The sequence below is a fragment of the Gossypium arboreum genome, chromosome 2 (assembly GCF_025698485.1).
Source record: "Gossypium arboreum isolate Shixiya-1 chromosome 2, ASM2569848v2, whole genome shotgun sequence".
Taxonomy (NCBI): domain Eukaryota; kingdom Viridiplantae; phylum Streptophyta; class Magnoliopsida; order Malvales; family Malvaceae; genus Gossypium; species Gossypium arboreum.
Window position 1 is genome coordinate 110,851,821 of NC_069071.1, and position 13,248 is coordinate 110,865,068.

General features: G+C 29.3%; 1 protein-coding gene across 3 annotated transcripts; it reads right to left on the bottom strand.

The window, feature by feature from the left end:
- Window positions 1-1,835: 1,835 nt before the first annotated feature.
- On the bottom strand, window positions 1,836-5,102 carry LOC108464372 (protein WVD2-like 4). Of its 3 annotated transcripts, none has more exons than XM_053025174.1 (9): window positions 4,927-5,101; window positions 4,715-4,782; window positions 4,055-4,285; window positions 3,578-3,963; window positions 3,376-3,447; window positions 3,197-3,281; window positions 3,037-3,108; window positions 2,819-2,926; window positions 1,836-2,477 (listed from the first exon to the last, which is right to left on the bottom strand). In XM_053025174.1, exons 3-9 carry the CDS (start codon window positions 4,280-4,282, stop codon window positions 2,019-2,021), a joined length of 1,410 nt encoding a protein of 469 aa, XP_052881134.1. In that variant the 5' UTR covers window positions 4,283-4,285; window positions 4,715-4,782; window positions 4,927-5,101; the 3' UTR covers window positions 1,836-2,018. The 3 variants fall into 3 exon arrangements, with proteins under 3 accessions (XP_052881134.1, XP_052881136.1, XP_052881135.1); XM_053025176.1 differs by having other exon boundaries at window positions 3,197-3,278; window positions 4,927-5,100; XM_053025175.1 differs by lacking the exon at window positions 4,715-4,782 and having other exon boundaries at window positions 4,927-5,102.
- Window positions 5,103-13,248: the final 8,146 nt, after the last annotated feature.

A 13,248-nucleotide genomic window follows, 5' to 3' on the forward strand; every position in this document is an offset into this window, starting at 1 on the left:
AATTAAAAATGTACAAACATTTGACACTATCCATGGGAATCGAGCAAAAACTCATGACTTAATCTTACCAACTTGTCAAGATCCATCATTTTCTTCTTTTTTTTGTTGAGCTTTGCATTTGTGCTCCTCCTCGATTTTTTGTTTCATAAAATTTATTTTTTGAGTCTACTCAATATTTGACTTCTTGAGGCTTTCATTTTAAGTTTCTTCTATTTTTCGAGTTTTAAAAAGCTTTCACTTTTTAGGTCCCATAAAATTTCCCAAGTATATTTATTTTAATTTTTTGGTTTATTGAAAATTGATCCATTTTTGGCATCCTTCAAGCTTTCATCTTCTGAGTTCAATAAAGTGTTTCAAGCACATATTTTAATCTTTAGATTTATAATTTTAAAATTTTTAATACTCTTAGACACATATTTAATCTTTAGATTTATATTTTTATTTTTATTTAAAATTATAAAAAATATAAAAAATAAAAGTGTCACCATAATAATCTTAATTATAATTTAAAAGAATAAATATTTCTATAATTTCATAACTGGGTTGATAATCCAATTAAGGGTGACATTAACTTAATAAAATGCTTAATATAAGTATTAGATATAAAGACGATGAAGCAACCAAAAGTGAAATTTTCCTAATACCATATTTTTGAGGTTGTTTTAGTTATACCTTTAACTTATATTTTGAGTTTTTCATCATTGCATATTATGTTTCATGTAGGTAAAGTGTACATATCATCTTGAAGAGAAATGAGAGCTGCTGTTCGCTTTACTAAAAAAAAAAAATCAACTTTCCTAGGATCACACAGGTTTAAGCTCTTCCTTTTCTTTTTCATTTTTCCCTTTTTATATGGTTTATTTTTAATAAAAATTTTCATGTCACTCTTAATTTCGATATTCAATAAATTAATTTTATTTAATTCTTGTTCAAAGTAAACCCTAAACTCTTAAAATTTGATAAAAAATATTTACATATCCTTAAATTTAAGAAAGATACTCAAACAACCTAAGTTTTATTGATTAATTAAATTTTAAATTGAAAAGATGAATTTACTATTTTATAATAATATTTTTAATAGTGTTATAAAAAGGAATTAAATTGTTTGATATAATCCAAGGGTATTAATTTAGACAAAATAATGTTCAAGAGAACTACGAAAATTAAAATAAAATGTTAAAAATTAAAGATTAAATGTTATTTTATCTCGATGAAAATAATAATATAATTGAATGTATGATAAAAATTTTAAATCTTTAGTTTGAACACGATATAATACACAAATTTCTAAATTAGCTGTAACTGATAGTTACAGTAAGCATAAAAAAGATGAAGACAAAGACAGTAGCAGTGGATAGATTGCGATCAAAGTTGTAGTTGGACGGCACCTATAATTCAATAATTGATTCTCCAGCAAGCATTCTCCTTGATTTTTACACACACACACACACATACACACACACACACACACACACACATATATATAAAGAAAAGGTGCCTATATCAAAAACAACTCACCATTATTGAACTGGTAATTCTTTAAAAGAGCTGAATTTCCATTAAAATTTGCACAAGTTGTCTCTATCTCAGGCACCAACTTGTGCATTGTCTTATCCTGGAAGGAAAATATTACGAGGATCCTGAATTTCCCAGAATATCAGTCCCCCTATGCCTATGGCTAACTGAAGATAACAATTACAAGTTATACAATAAACCAGAAGCTTAATTCATTTGACTCGTGTGTTAGATATCAGTTACCGGCGATGTTCATGTTGCTGACAGATTGCCTAACAATCCAAAGAGAAAGAGAACAGTAGCAAACACTTGCAGTAGAATTTAATGAAGGAAATATGATTTGCAATTACCTGTTGATGCATATATAACTTATAATGTGTATGATAATAACCCTCCAAAAAAATGTCATAATCAACTTACAAATACTATTCACAACAACATGAAACTTGAGATTAATAAGTAAAAAATGAAGCTATTAACACAAGGCTTGAGAATCAGGATCTTCAACCTCCGACAGTGACTTGACGGGGCATCGTATCGGAGTTGGCCAAACTTGGAATTGGTCCACCATTCTGAGCAGGGTTTATTTCGCCCGATACAGTTACGGCATCCTTGGATTGAGGAAGGTTGATTGGTTTGTTCGGGTTTTCTTCAGGCTTCCCGACACAAGCATCCTGAACAGGGTTCTCCGCCTTCTTTATTTTCGGTTTTGACTTTCCGAGCTTTTCTTCAGCTTTGGTGGTCTCCTTAGGTTGAACCTTAGGCTGGGGTTTCTTTACGGTCTTCTTGGAAGCAACATTTTCTTCATTACCATTGGTTTGGGTTCTTTTGGTTGAACCGTTCCGCTCTTGGTTCAAGGAGGGGCGAACACCAGAACCATCAACTTCCGAAGGGTTGTTTGTTGCAGCAACATTACTCTTGTTCCTTCCAAGCTTTGGGGATATTGCACGCGTAGTTGGTATCTGTGACAATTACAATAGATATCAGATAAAGCCCTCTAGTTTGCTGGGAAAATGCTTCGTTTTACTGATATATCAAGGACAATCAGAAAATCAATTAACGATAATCAAGAAGGCTGTAGTTCCTGATCGTTCATGGTGTCCCAGTAAGACAATTCAATATTCATACTATAGATATCACAGTTACCATTATCACACCATATAGAAAATGATTAAACACGGTCCAATAATAGGCATATCCAAAACATTCTAAGGCTGGTGTGGTATCAAAGAGCATAAATCCGATAAAAGAATACATGCCAGAATGAAATAGTAATAAAGAAAAAAGAAAACCATTAAATTACCTTCTTTAGTTCAACTTTTGGAGGAGGTTCCTTGTAGAAATTCGGCATCGGTGTAGCTTTAAAAGTCAAGCTCTTCCTTAATTGCTTGATTTCCGCCTCCTGGTTCTCCTGCACAACGCAACAAACCACAAAATTAATGAAATGAAACAGAAAAGTAGGGAACATAGAGAATTATGTTCGTTCGTGTAATGGTTATATTGAAAAGTCATTGCCAAGACCTTTGATTTTGCCTGCAGGTTATTCTTTTCGACTTCCTTAGCATGGATCTTCTCTTCTAGCTTTGAAAGAAACTGGAGGAAAAAAATTATGAAAGGGTTACTATAAACTTAATGTATTTAAGGGCTATCAGCAAACAATGGATTGATGTATATTCCCAACCTCCTTCCTCTTTTCAGCACGTTCCTCCAACCTGAAGGTGAATCCTGACCCACTACTCCTCCTAGTGCTACGAGAGGTGGCACTGCTAATAACCACACAGACATATTGATTAAACGAAAATAATTAATAAAACAAGTTGCATAGGAAATGGAAGTTAAAACTAAAAGTAATGACAGTACGAAGTAGTGGAATGGGCATCATCGTCCTCTTTGCTCTGCATTGTAGCTGCTATTGGCTTTGAATCAACTGATCTGGAAATCATACAGGATTTGTTGAGATCTATTGACTTTGAATATAAATGTATTAACAGTACATACACAACCAAAGGATAAGATACTAACAGTTTGCATCTGAGTGATGATAGGTCACTAAGACACTTACTCGGATGATGAAGAGGGCTTAGCAGCCGTATTTCCAGGACCAGACTTTGCCGGCTTATTGCTAGGCAAAGATGCTATAGTGGTCCTTCTAGAAGAAGCTCCACCACCATTTGCATTTGCCGGCTTTGTATCGACATGGATGGATCCGCGCCTGTTGGGATGACTCAAACTAGCTGATCCATTGGAAGAAGGGGCATGAGTTTTTGAGCTTTTCTCTTGGGAATGTTTGAGATCAGTGCTCTTCACAAGACCATCCACATGGATTCTTCTTGCAGGAAATGAAAGACTTTGAGACAGAACATGCCTCTGGTTACGAGAAATTGGAACTGCATTTCTCAGATTAGGTTTATCCTTTGTCACCTTACTGTTCTTTGCATTACCAGGCTCCTATACATAGAAATAGACACATACACAAACAAGAAATTATGCAAGTGATCAATATAAATAGAACAGCTTGAATGTATGAAACATATGGCACCTTTAAGATTCTTGACAATTGAGTTTTGGAAACATTTGCAGGAGCTTTACTTGTCTTGCCTTCAGATTTTGTTTCTTGCTGCTTCGAATTTGAATCCCCTTCACCATTAATGTCAGCATCAGCATCATCATGTTCCTTTTTCTTTTCTTCTGTAGCAGATTCTTCAATATCAGTTTTTTCACTCACAATTGTCTCTTCCTCCACTGTAATCCCATTTTCAGACTCCATGTCCTGCAAAATTACAAGTGATAACCTTCGGCATCAACTTAAAAATATAAAAAAACTTGAAGGGTTGTCTCCCAAGAATCTTAAATCAATGGCATTGCTCAATTAGATTACGAAACTACAGAATTCAACCAAGATCTAGCTTTAAATGAGTGATCATTGTACTGAATCTAAATAGCATGTTCCCTTTTCACATTCTCTATTAAAAAAACACTACAAACTCTGATCAAATTGAATAAAAAACTTGATATGAGAATCATCTCAGAATTGAACAAAGATCCAACTAAAAATTCTACAACTAAAACTCTCTAAGCCAAAAAAAAAAAAAAAAAGACAACCCTGACATCAAAAATTAAACCTTAATGAACATAACCAGACAGAAATGCCATAAACTCAAAAAGAAGAGAAACAAAAATTAAGAGTAATTTTTATTACCTTTCTTACAAGAGTTTGGACTTAAGAGAACTGAAACGCAAAGCTTCAAAGACAAAACGAAGAAAGCACTGAATTTGAAAACAAGTAAACAATAAAGAAAGGAACTTGAGAACTTGAAGGATTAACAAAGAAGTGACAAGATCTGGAACTAAAAGCTAGAAATCCAAACTGGGTTTTGGCTTAAGAGGCTTAATTCATTCAAAGTGGCTTACGTAGTGTTGAGAGAGAGAGAGAGAGAGAGAGAGAGAGAGAGAGAGATTCTGTGTGTTTTGTTTGTGTACATTTTTTGAGTTTAAAGGACGAGTTTTTCAATGAAGTGGATAGAAAGGTTGATGAAATGGAAAGCTGAAATGACTGTATTGCCATCGATTTGGATAGCCTCTTGCTCCCAGTTCAAAGATTTTAACTTGCCCTTTTCCTAAAATTACAAATCATAATGGAGGGAATAAAATCAGTTGTTAATAAAGTCTTTGTTGTGTTTCACAACTGGTAATTTCTAAATGTTGCGTCTATTATTTGTCTAAATTTGGGACACCACATTTCATTTTGTCACTATTTTTCAATTATTTAATTAAGTTAATATTTAATACATTACTCTTTTATATATATATTATCAATAAACAAAATAATTACATACCATTTAAAATTTTAATAATATACTTTACCATAACCATATTGATATATTGGTCTTATTCGATCTAACGAATCGACTTTACAATGGTTGATTCGCTCAATTAAATTAATTAATCAACCTATTTATATATTTATTATATATTATAAATATATTTAACATAATTAAAATATAATATATATTATATTGATATGAAACTAAATTGCGGGAGAAATGATTGTATGAAACTGTGATTTCACATATTCATATCTCTTTCTAATAGGAAAATGACAAATTAAAATTTTCCTGTATTTGAATTTTTCAGAAGGAAAAATCTAATTTGTTATTGTCTTATTGAAAAGGGATAGGGATGACGTGGAATAATAATTTCATAATATGTGCACTCAATTCATTAGAACTTACTAATTACAAATGTTAGCCAACATACCACGTACCTGTAATCTCAAGTAATTTATCCAAATCCAATTATTGAATGATTTTCAAAGCATCTTTTTTTTTTTGTCAATTATAATAATAAGATAAAACCCGAACAATAAACACGATTAATGCGACTCGAATCCAGGTAATTTATTAAACACTTATTGAATTTAGTATCACAAGTGATACCAATCGAGTAAATTATTAAAAACTAAGAAAATACAAATACAAATAATAATTTTAACTCAAAACACCACTTTAACTTATTTTTAATCTCATCCAAAATAATAATAATAATATAATAAATCTCCTCTCTTTTTCTCTTATAAATAAAAAAATTATCCTCCTCCTACTTTACATTTCAATAATTTCTAGTTTACTACTAACTCTATCGAAAATTACTATTTTATAAAAGAAATTACAATAAAATTTATATTTTTTTTAAAAAATCATGTAATAGATAAATATATAATTTTTCTATAATTGTTTTTCCTTACCAACGTAATAGATGTAACATAAGATTACTTATATTTAAGTTTCCGTCTGAATTGATGTGATTATTTATCTGTATATTAAAAAATTAAATAAAAAATTATGTCATTAACTATTAAAAAATCACACACTAAATTATTTATTTTTCTGTTATAAAATTAATAAATAACTACCACAAACAACAATCATTAATTTAAAACTATTTATAATTTTAAAATTTAATTTATCATACTTCCATAATATAATTATTTTTCATCGTCAGAATGAAGGACACAAATTCTGGAATATATTAAATGTGTAAGATTTATAAAATGTAAATAGAAGTGGTCAAAAAAGGAGCTCCATAAATGAAGGTCTGAAATCAGATTGGAAGTATTGGGTTAGAAAATGACAAGTCAAGTTTTATTGTGAGAAAAGGGTGTTGGAGGTGTGGGAAGGTTCAGTCAACAATCTAACATGTGTTAATGCCAATGTGGCATGGTGCTAATCAATGAATGTCCGGTCTTTAGTTTTGGACAATTTTTTTTTGCCCCCATTCTATAATCATATCATTTTTATTCTAGGGTTAAATCGCTATTTGGTGTTTGAATTTGACATTAACTCTTATATCGCAGTTTAAGGAGAATTTAGAAAACTATTTAGGAGTGACCAGATTGAATTATAAATTTTTGAGAGATTAAAATATAATTTTATCATGTATTTTTTTATATTTTCATATTTTTTTTGAAAGGACTAATCATTTTTTTTTTCATTTTGAGGGTCAAAGTATAACTTTATCACATATAAATTTATAATTTAATGATTTTAAGGGGATAAAATGTAATTTTCTATTTTTGAGGGTCCTCCCCTCTTTGTGTTCGTCCCTGTTAGGGTTTAAACTTTTTTTTTTGTTTAAGTTAGTCCTTAGACTTTGCAATTGCTCCCATATTGGGACCTGAACTAGACAATTGTTCTCATATTGGGGCTTGAATTTTTTTTTGTCCAACTTAGTCATTGAACTCAGCAATTATTTCCATATTGGAGCTTGAAATTTAGGGTTTTCAAAGAAATACCAAGGACTAACTTGGATGAAAAAAATTTTAGGCTCCACTGTGATAATAATTGTCAAGTTTAGGGACTAACTTGGACATAAAAAGTTCAAACCTCAATACGAAACAATTGCAATGTTCAAGGATTAACTTGGACAAAAAAAAGTTCAGACCCAAAAAAAATGAGTAAACCTTTTATCTAAGTAAAGAGCGTTGACGTTCAAGTGGATAAAAAAAATCAATATTTTTTATTTTATAAAAAATTTAAAATATATTGTTAAGTCTTTGTATTTTGACAAAATTTGGGATCTAATCTTTATATATAAAAAGTTAAAATTGAATTCATCTTCCTCTTTCGATTTAAACCACCCAATTCAATCGTTAATGTAGTTAATATTTTCGATTGACTTAGCATGTTGATAAAACTGTCTTTATATGATTTAATATATAATTACAATAAATAAAATCTAAATTAATAAAATTGATAGAAAAACACTATTTGTATTTATGATTAGAATAGGATTTCTAATTTTAAAGTATAAAGACTAAATCATAAGTTTTGTAAGAGGTATAGGGACTAACAACATATATAGAGAAAGAAAAATGAAAATGTAGAGAAATTTGAAATAAAATGAAATTGAAACAATGTTGAAAAATGAAGGTAATGGGTTGAGCAAGATTTAAGCCTAATGACCTAACTCACCAACCACAACTTGAAATGTTAGAATCCCATCTTAATCTTTATTAATTAAGTGGGTATTGATATCATTTTAACACCTAAATTTGTCCTTAATTACTGCCTTAAGCAAAGGCATTTTAGTCCAAATAGAAACAAAAATTCATTGCTTAAATTGGATTTAAGGCCCAAAAATGTCATTTCACTACCAACCCAATAATTGAAAATAAATAAATAAATAAACACAATGCACTGTTGAACAACATGGAAAGTTCCCAATACAATTACAAAACACCCCTCCCCCCTTCAACTTCACAGAATCCAATTGAATAATAATATTTTTATTTTATTTTAATTATCATTAAATATAATCATATGAAACTATTTATTTTAATAATTAAAATTATTATTTAATATTTAATTTAATTTTATAATGATATTATTTGATATAATTTGAAATGGAGGAATGGTGGGAGAGGTGTACAACTAAAAGTAAAAGAGAGGGGGGGGGTCCGGGACACCTAGGTAACAGCCGGGGTATGACCCACAATAATCTGAAAGATGATGTGGCAAGACCGAGGAACATGATTGGTCTCACGTTGATGCGCCTAAGGTAACAGCTGTCACAGAACGTGCATGGTAAGATGAAGATTTGTTTGTTTGTTTGGAGAGACAGACAGCTTCTTTAAATCTTTTTTTTTAAGGTAAAGGATTAATCTCAGCCGTAGGATTAAATGATGGTGGTCGCTCCCAAATCTCAATCATAGCTTCTGCCATTAATAAAGTTTTCATTTTTGATTTTTTGTTTTAAAAATTTACAAACATAATCAAATTAGTAATAAATATAATTGAATTAAAAATTAAATCTAAAATAAAATTTTAAAAAATTAAACTTTTTTAACATGTGCATTTCAACCAAAAACTCAATTTTAAAATTTTTAAATCTATTTTTTTAATTTTTAAATGTGTAGGATTTTGCAGATGGTGAGTTGCCGTCGGGGCTGAAAGAGGGGGAGTTGGCCTTCAAATGTTGGTTTTTCACGCGTGTAGGCCACGCGCTATATATGTGTTTGCAATTTGCATGTGAAGGTTTTGTCCGTGTCTCTGGATTGGAAAATTACTTAAAAATTTGTTTTTATCATCTTTTTGAGAATCCAATGCAATTTTTCCATAAGGAAAGTTTTTTTTTTTTAATTGTCTATTTATTTAATCGTAAGACAAGAAAATAAACAAAATCAACGGCTTCTCGCATTTTCTTTAACAAACGCTTTTTACTAATTTATTATTTATTAAAATAACATGACCTTAAATTATTTATTAAAATAATATTTTTGAATAATAGTTTTATTTTTTGAATATATTTAAAATTTAAAATAAGAAATTTTTTATCTTATCAAATCGATGTCGACATGCCATTTTGAGATCCCTAATCCTCTCATAATTTGGGGCCAAAATTACATCAAGATAAATAACAAAAATTATTCGTTTCTTATTATTTTGATAAATAAATCTAAACACATATTATTTAAGTATATAATTGATTTCATCCGTTGGACATTAATTCTATCGAGAAATTATTAATAGTTTTTTTTAGTTTGAATTGAGTTAGAAAATTATTTAAAAATTATTTTTATAAATATTAAATATTACAATGAGGATGTTTTGTTTTTTATATTTTATTATAAAACTAAAAAAATACACAATTAATGGAATTTAATCCTAAAACATCATAATTTTAATATCTCAATTTTACCATTTGAACTAAATTTTTATTTTTCAATAGTTTACGATTCAATTCATGTTTTTGTGTTAAACATAATTCATCAGTAGTTATATTAAGCGAGTGGAGTGATCGAATTAACATGTATAAATTGGATTACAATTTATGCAATTGAGTTCCAATTTTACATCCATTAATTAAAATGTTAGTAGCCTAGATGTTGTACATTAAAGATCTAAGATTGAACTCCTAATTGTATTCCATTACAAGAGTTAGCCAGCAACACTTTGTCAATTTGATCTTATCATATGTGTATAACCCTCGTAAGACACTTATGATCCCTTTAGAATTTATTCATTTACCAACTTTGCTTGTTTTTCTTCTTCTTCTTAAAGTTCACTTAAATATACTATGAAGTAAATGATCATTCACTCACTAAATGATTTAAAACGTTATGACAAAACCCTTAGCCAAGTTCCATTTACATTAACCATATGATGCCTTTAAGAGGATATCATTGGCTCTTGATAAGGGTTATGATTCCATATCTATAAATAAATCTACACCATGCATAAGTTGCATATTCAACGTACAAACATACTTACTATTTTGAGGATGTTTTGGTTCATTATACATCAAAATATACAAGTTATATATATGTAATCACATACAAACTTAAGATAAAGGTTAAACATACAATAAACATCACAAGTGAATTGATCTACAAATGGATTCAAGATCATTCAATTTGGGTCTAGTCCAATATATTATCAATCTAGGCTAATGAATTTATGTCTCTACTTAGAAGTTGCCCCTACTTGGATAACAAGGACAAACTATCTCCTCTAAGGGCTTTAGACAATATAATAGCTCTTATATGAGTTTTTTTGCTTATTGTAATTCCATAAATTATAGGAATGTTTAGATTACCAACCACGGAAAGTTGTCTACGGGGGCTTTAGACAATATAATAGCTCTCATATGAGTTTCTTGCTCATTGTAATTCCATAAACTATAGGAATGTTTAGATTACCAACCATGGAAAGTTGCCTTTCGCATACAAACTCTTTTGTTATAACACTTTCTCATAGTTAAACATAGATAATCAGTAAATCTGTTTGTTTATACCACTTGCTTTACATGCAAGTTACTGGAAACATACTAGCATAGAGATTATTAAATAGCATGCATATATTTTTGTGAATAATCACTTTAAATGTTCAAAGTAGTTTACATAGAATATGATGAAATTACAACACTTACGGCACAAACGTGGTCTAATATTTTCTATATGCAATTATGTCTTCATTTATTTTGTATAACTTATAGGATAATTTTTTAAGTCACAACATTGCCAACAAAATCAACCATTATAAGTACTAAATTGAATTAATAACTCAATTCAAATTAATTAATTAATTAATCATAATAAATATAAACAAAATCACATATTTACATAAAATGTGACTTGAATCTAAGACCTCAAAATTATAAAAAGTTCTCAAGCTAGACATTGAGCTATGACCTCATTAACTTTTACCTTTTTGTTATATGTATTTTCTTTTTAGCTTATTTTTCATTTAATTATTTTGTAACGCGATGTATCTTTTAAATATTTATTTTTTTTATAGAAAAATTACATTTCTTTTTCAAAGAGATATTTTCTTAGTATATTATTTTCTCATACTTAAAAGCAAAATCCCATTTATATATTTTTAAAAATCCTTTCATAAAGGAAATGCAAATTTTGGTTATTTCCATAATTCCAGAGAAACTAGATCCCAAGAAAAAAGAAAAAAGAAACCCTAACCAATGATCCAAATTAATGGATGCTGATAGGCTACTTATAATCAACCGAATCATTTATAATCCCTAATTATTAGGAGATTATTAGCAGTGTTTTATATAGAGAAGGAATCAAGACATACATGGTTGTCCACTCCTTTATTTCAATTAATAGCTCATAATAATTTGCGTGTTTCATTATTATGTTAATAAATCGAAAGTGACTGCACACTAACCTGCCATAAATACAACATTTTAATTTGACAAAGACATGATTAAATTACACTCTACATCATTAAATTTTAATATTTTGAGTTATTTATTTATTTTTTCGTATGAGTATAGTATTATGATCTTAATATTTATTTTATATACAATATTTAGAATTATTTATAGACCATCATTGACTTTTAAATAAGAGAATAATGCGTTTCAGCGCACTCAAACTCATATCTTCTTATACTGACAATAATATCAATACCAACTGAGTTAATATTCAACTAGCTATTTTGAGTTAGTAAATTTTAACTTATTCTAAATGTTTATTTGGACATTAAATCTAATCACACTAACATGCAAGGCCTAAATAACAAAGACAAGGACAATAACTTGACAATTGAATTGCATTTGTCTACTTTAAAAAACTTAATCTCTCTATTTAGCTTGTCAAATTTTGATCTTTTTACTTAAAAAGAGAATTAAGGGAATGTAGACTCTTCGAATTTTCAAAATTATATTTTAGATCTTTTAATTTAAAAAAGTTAATCTATGTCCTTAATATAAATATATAAAAATACAGTAAATTAGAGTTTGCCCCCAAAGTTGTTTTAGTTTTTAATTCCTTTTTTGCCCCCTTTAAAGTTTATTTAAAAATTGATTTCATTTTATAAAAGTAATTTTGTATGCTAAATTTGGCAACAATTGTAGTTAAAATCTCATTAATTTTATTAATTTCTGTGAAGTGTGCCTCGTATTTTAGACGAAATAGAGTTGACATTGTGACGAGGATGAGTCGTCATCTCGACAATACAATTACGATGTCCTGACAAGAAGTAACGCCATGTCGCGATGATGTGAAGATGGACATCTCGATGAGCCGATAGTGATGTCACGACGTGAGACATGTTCCCCACTCAATCGGGTTTCTTTTCCTAGTTAAACTCCGTTATATTTTCTCAATCTAACTCTCATTATTCCAGGGATGTTTTAGTAATATTTCTATACGAAATTTAGCCTATAAATAGGTCTCTTAGCAATCCTAGATAGTTAAGAATAACAACAACAAAATTAAAAGAGTCTGTGGGAATTTCAGGGAATCTTTGTGTTTTGAGTTCAGGGTTTATTTGTTTCTTCATCTTGTACTCTCATTTTTGGGTTTTTTTTTCATTTAAGTGAAGTTTTCTTTACTCGTGGTTTTTTATCCTCTTTAGAGGAGTTTTTCTACGTAAATATTTGTGTCCAATTTTCTCAATTTTCGTTCGTGTTCTTTGCATAATTCGGGTTTAACCCAAGAAATTGGTATAAGAGTGTCTTACTAATAATGTATTGTAGGAGGTACTTTCAGAGAAGACGACAACAACCCTATGGAGAAAATTGGAAGCCTTGTATATGAAAAAGTACCTCACAAATCTCTTTGTATTGAAACAACGATTATATACGTTCTGTATAACAGAAGGTGAGTCTATTAAGGCTCACATCAATGAGTTTGTAACTCACCTAAATTACTTGAAAAATGTTAAAGCCAACATAGGCGACGAAGATCATGCTATGTTATTTCTTTGTTCT

Bases quoted from the DNA above. Each gene is read 5' to 3' on its own strand.
- LOC108464372 (XM_053025175.1), bottom strand. From the start codon at position 4,282: ATGGAGTCTGAAAATGGGATTACAGTGGAGGAAGAGACAATTGTGAGT. The intron at 3,448-3,577 runs GTAAGTGTCTTA...TATGATTTCCAG, and splicing joins AAGCCCTCTTCATCATCCGA to ATCAGTTGATTCAAAGCCAA. The intron at 3,282-3,375 runs GTACTGTCATTA...TGTGGTTATTAG, and splicing joins GATGCCCATTCCACTACTTC to CAGTGCCACCTCTCGTAGCA.